This window comes from Apis dorsata, unplaced genomic scaffold, assembly GCF_000469605.1.
Source record: "Apis dorsata unplaced genomic scaffold, Apis dorsata 1.3 scaffold_227, whole genome shotgun sequence".
Taxonomy (NCBI): Eukaryota; Metazoa; Arthropoda; class Insecta; order Hymenoptera; family Apidae; genus Apis; species Apis dorsata.
In genome coordinates, this window is record NW_006263509.1 from 464078 (window position 1) to 468498 (window position 4421).

The window sequence follows — 4421 nt, forward strand, 5'->3', positions numbered from 1 at the left end:
TTTACAAACTTTTTATCGTTCACGGATGGAAAAGTATAGTACAGATGCAAACATGAGACAGTGTTTCGACGGAGTTTTAGTACACGGTAATACAAATCTGAATATTTTTCATTATTCTTATTTTCTTCGTGAGAGAATTTAATTTTACAGCATACTATAAAGTGATTCATCCCCGGGATGCGTCAGCGTATCAGAAAAATATTTCTTTTGATGTTAACCACCATGACGAATATCCATGACCCATAAATACTCTTAGGGAGATATGTTTACGTTTTTCTTTGCCATTATTTATTCATAAATTGAGGTTCTATTGATCTAATGATATGAGAGTAAAAATAAGTCATATTTTTATTTTCTTCCGTTCTTCGAGATAAATTGTAGAAATGAATTTTGTGAAAAGATAATTCATTTATAAATTGTTGAATAAAATCTCCCTATCATTAATGCGTCGAAAAAAAATGCTATTATCGGAAGTGAACACGATACCGACCATGTGAGAACGCATCAAACGGATCAAAATAATGTGTATTCGTGTCCTAGTCAAGATGGAACGCAATGCTTCTCGCTCGATCTCAATAGGCAAACGTAAAACTTGATTCCCAATGCACTTTACTATCATTAGATGCACGTGCTTCGCTTTCATTCACCTTGAGTTTCTCCCGCCAAATTCCCAACACCGCTGGTAAACCGTCCATGTGATTGGCTGATGTTTGCGTGTGGCTCGTCACTGATTGGCCGGTATTTCCTCCCGTATGTAACCGAGTGCAAGGCCGAAGGGAACCGAAGCCCAGGTCAGGGTACACGAGCGACGTCTTCGGCAGTTCGAACGAGAAGCTTGCGCAGTGGAGATCGTTCGGTCTCTATTAACGATATCAACATGGCTGTTTATACGTTCGTGCAGCCGCTATTTTCAAATCGCGATTCATACATTACTTTAAATCGTATCATCCTCGTGTTCCTTCTATATTTGTTTCTAACAACAGGTATCGATCAAATTTTTTTTTTTGGAAATTTCTTTTTTATTTATACGAATATCGCGACTTCCTCGATACGTATGTATTAGTTCTGTATACACAGTTGGAAAACAGGATGTAGTTTATTCGTGTTCCTCCACTTTCGTGTTTGTGTATAAATGGAAGTACATGTATACAGACGGTGACCGTTGCACGATTGTGTCAGTGACTGGAACGATGTCTATTCATTTACTTGTCACATGCAGTTCTCTCATTGGTGTATAGTCTATCTCCTCGTTGCCTTGTCATCCTTCCCTACTTCAGAATCTACTTTGTACTCCGTTCATAAAATTAACATGATGTTTATTTCCTGTATAACGGCACAAAAGTCGGAAGGAATGATTTCCGAACATTTCTTTGTAAAGATTAAAAAGATTCAGATTAACGTTAAGTGGAATGTGTCATTACTAATTGACAGGTGGCATGAAATTATGGAAAAGTGTTCGATATTGCGTTAATAAAAGAAAAATGTAGAACGTTGTTCTTTTGATAAAAGTTTGACTTATCGCGTGTGCTTCCACGCATAACATTGCGTAAATACTATATATGTTATGACATTTTAAAAATATTGCTTGTTATTATCAAGATAAGCGAAAATTATTATGTGAATGTACAAAATATAGTATTTTATTGATGGATATCTAATTTAATAACATTACATAGAAAGTGAGATATAAAATATTTCTTATAAATCGATTAAATTATTTTTAATGTATTAACGTTAAATCTTAAGTACTTTTAAGATAATATAAAGTACTATATTGATATTAAATCTTAGTACACTCAAGATAATATAATTGTTGTGATATTGAATGATTAAAAGAAATTTGATCTTTCTTTTTTGCAGGAGGAACAAGTACTCCTTTAACTAATCATTATGTGAATGATGCAAATTATTATGAAATCTCAAGCAATGATGACAATTCAAGTCCCTTGGAGAAATTTTACTTAATTACTGGACAAAGGTGGCACACAGATACTGTGCTACCTATTCCTTTATTGCCATCTACAGAGGGAATGTCTGCTCGATCTCATCACAGGTAAATGTTTAGACTTCTTATTTGATGTATATATTTATCAATTTATAGAGATATCATTAATTTATATAGAAATGAATTTGATATCAATTTAAGATATCAACTTTTTATACATAGGATCCCACAGTCCATAACGGGACTGGATGATGCTGGAATGGATTTGCAAGCAGCTCAACTCAGTACCCGCACAGGACAGGAGGTACGTTCCACTGCAACCTTATCATGGCTAGACTGGCAATTGCCCCTGTTTGTAGCAGTTTGCGCCATCGGTGGCGTCATTCTCTTTACATTTCTGGTAAGATTTTTCTCAAATTTCATTTTCGCGTTATCCAATATATTTATCTGAATAAGATATTTACTTCAAATTCTATTTATAGATTTTGTTATGGCTGCGGAAACAAATGTCGCGTGAAAAAGATACCGAAGATGGTGATAGGAGAGGTTTGGTAGAAGAAGGTGCTGTAGGTCACCCGGAAAAATCTGTAAAACCTTCAAAAGGATCGATTGAATGGGTTCATCAACCCGCAACGAAATCATCAATACAATCTGTTCCTACTCGACCTCTTACGCAACCCATTGGTTTACCAGAAGTATGATTATTAACTGATGAAAATGATACAATTATTTATTGAAATAATGATTATAGAATTAATTTTTATTTATTTTATTAGGTAATGTCAGTAGCGACTCCAGAACGCAGACCGGAACCGATACGCATAAGGACTAAAGGATTGTTAGAACGACGTGGATCAAGCGCAAGTTTGACTATAGAATTAGCACCACCTCCGGAAAGTCCACCTCATATTGTTACACCTACTCGTGAATGTACTGCAGAGGAATTTCTATTAAGCGCTGGAAACGTTTTATCAAGAGCTCAACTTAGAAAGGCAATCAGTGACACGGCATCGTTACATAAAGAATTTTGGGAAGTTCCTCTTAATTTACCCGAGAAATTAGATATATGTGGATCTGGGGTGAAGAATAGATATTGTTCCGTATTACCAAATCCACAATCAAGAGTGATTTTACCGGGTCCTTCTGATGATCCTCTTTCGAGTTATATTAATGCCAATTATATTCGGGTATGTTTAAGAGGAAAAGAACTAAAAAATTAAAAATTTCGCATTATTATCTTTATCCTATCTAAATATTTTAATCTAACAGGGATATGATGGAGAAGATGCACGCTATATTGCAACACAGGGACCATTAGCTCACACTGTGGATGATTTTTGGAAAATGGTCTGGGCAGAAAAAGTACCCGCGATAGTTATGATGACGAAATTACATGAAGCCGCCAAAACAAAATGCGAAGCATATTTTCCATTGGATAAAAATAATCGCATACAGGCTGGACTCTTTACAATTATTGTTACTTCTATTGATACAAGAGAAGGATACACGATTAGAGATTTGGAACTTCGATATGAAGGCGAAAAAAAGCATGTGCAGCATTACTGGTAGTTACATTAAAATCTTTATTCTGTTTAAATCATATAATTAGATTATTTAATATATGATTAATAAACAATTATAGGTATGATTCATGGCCGGACCATGCCGTACCTCAAACAGCGGATACCCTTGTTAGTTTAGCTGCAGAAATAAATTCTTTACCAGGTCCGGTCGTTGTTCATTGCAGTGCTGGAATTGGACGAACTGGCTGTTTCATAGCTTTAGCTACGGGAATGACGCAGTTATTACGAGATGGGAATGTAGATGTATTGGGTATTTTATGCCAAATGAGGTATAAAATATTTATTTGATAAACTAAAATTTATAACTTATTTAAATTTTAATGTCTTAAAATTTTTTTCTAGATATGACAGAGGTGGTATGGTTCAGACAGCAGAACAATATGAATTCGTTCATCGTGCACTTTGTCTGTATGAACAGACACTTGAAGGTGGTAAATCATCAAGTTCAGGTGATTGAAATTACAAACAAAGTGATTATGGGAATTGATAAAAGTTCAGTAGAAGAAAAAGAATTGGTCTTAGAATTATTATATGAAAAGATTTACGAAATGAATATGGTCTGCAACATATTATTAACGTCCGGGTGTGAACATTTGTACTATGGAGGAAATCCTATGAAAAGAATCTCGATTTCAATTCTAGACCAACGGATGTCTTATTCGATCTTCAGCTATTCAAGATGAGTTTTATCTCACTAAATAAGCTGCCATTTCTATACTGCCATGACAAATCGTTGACAATTAATATCAGTCACAAAGCTCAAGATAAAGGTAAATGATTATTGACTCATGTTCTAAAGAGTTCTACATTATTCTTAAACGGAATTAAAACTGTTTGACAAATGGGGAAAAAAAAAAAAAAAAGAAAAAGAAAAAAAGAAAAAAAAAATACTT

The 4421-nt window shown here is 34.5% G+C and overlaps 1 protein-coding gene across 7 annotated transcripts in view; it reads left to right on the forward strand.

The window, feature by feature from the left end:
* Positions 1 to 4412, forward strand: part of LOC102673555 (tyrosine-protein phosphatase non-receptor type 5-like) — an 8237-nt gene extending 3825 nt beyond the window's left edge. Inside the window, exons 1-8 of one of the 7 annotated variants that reach the window (XM_006615611.2) lie at positions 7 to 86; positions 1861 to 2053; positions 2147 to 2345; positions 2428 to 2640; positions 2722 to 3132; positions 3215 to 3510; positions 3588 to 3797; positions 3871 to 4412. In XM_006615611.2, the coding sequence (XP_006615674.1) occupies positions 26 to 86; positions 1861 to 2053; positions 2147 to 2345; positions 2428 to 2640; positions 2722 to 3132; positions 3215 to 3510; positions 3588 to 3797; positions 3871 to 3985 (1698 nt within the window). In that variant the 5' untranslated portion in view covers positions 7 to 25 and the 3' untranslated portion in view covers positions 3986 to 4412. Of the gene's footprint in view, positions 1 to 6; positions 87 to 790; positions 984 to 1662; positions 1680 to 1860; positions 2054 to 2146; positions 2346 to 2427; positions 2641 to 2721; positions 3133 to 3214; positions 3511 to 3587; positions 3798 to 3870 lie in introns of those variants that run through there. The other 6 variants (XM_006615612.2, XM_031510445.1, XM_006615610.2 and 3 more) reach the window with 6 other exon arrangements.
* Positions 4413 to 4421: the final 9 nt, after the last annotated feature.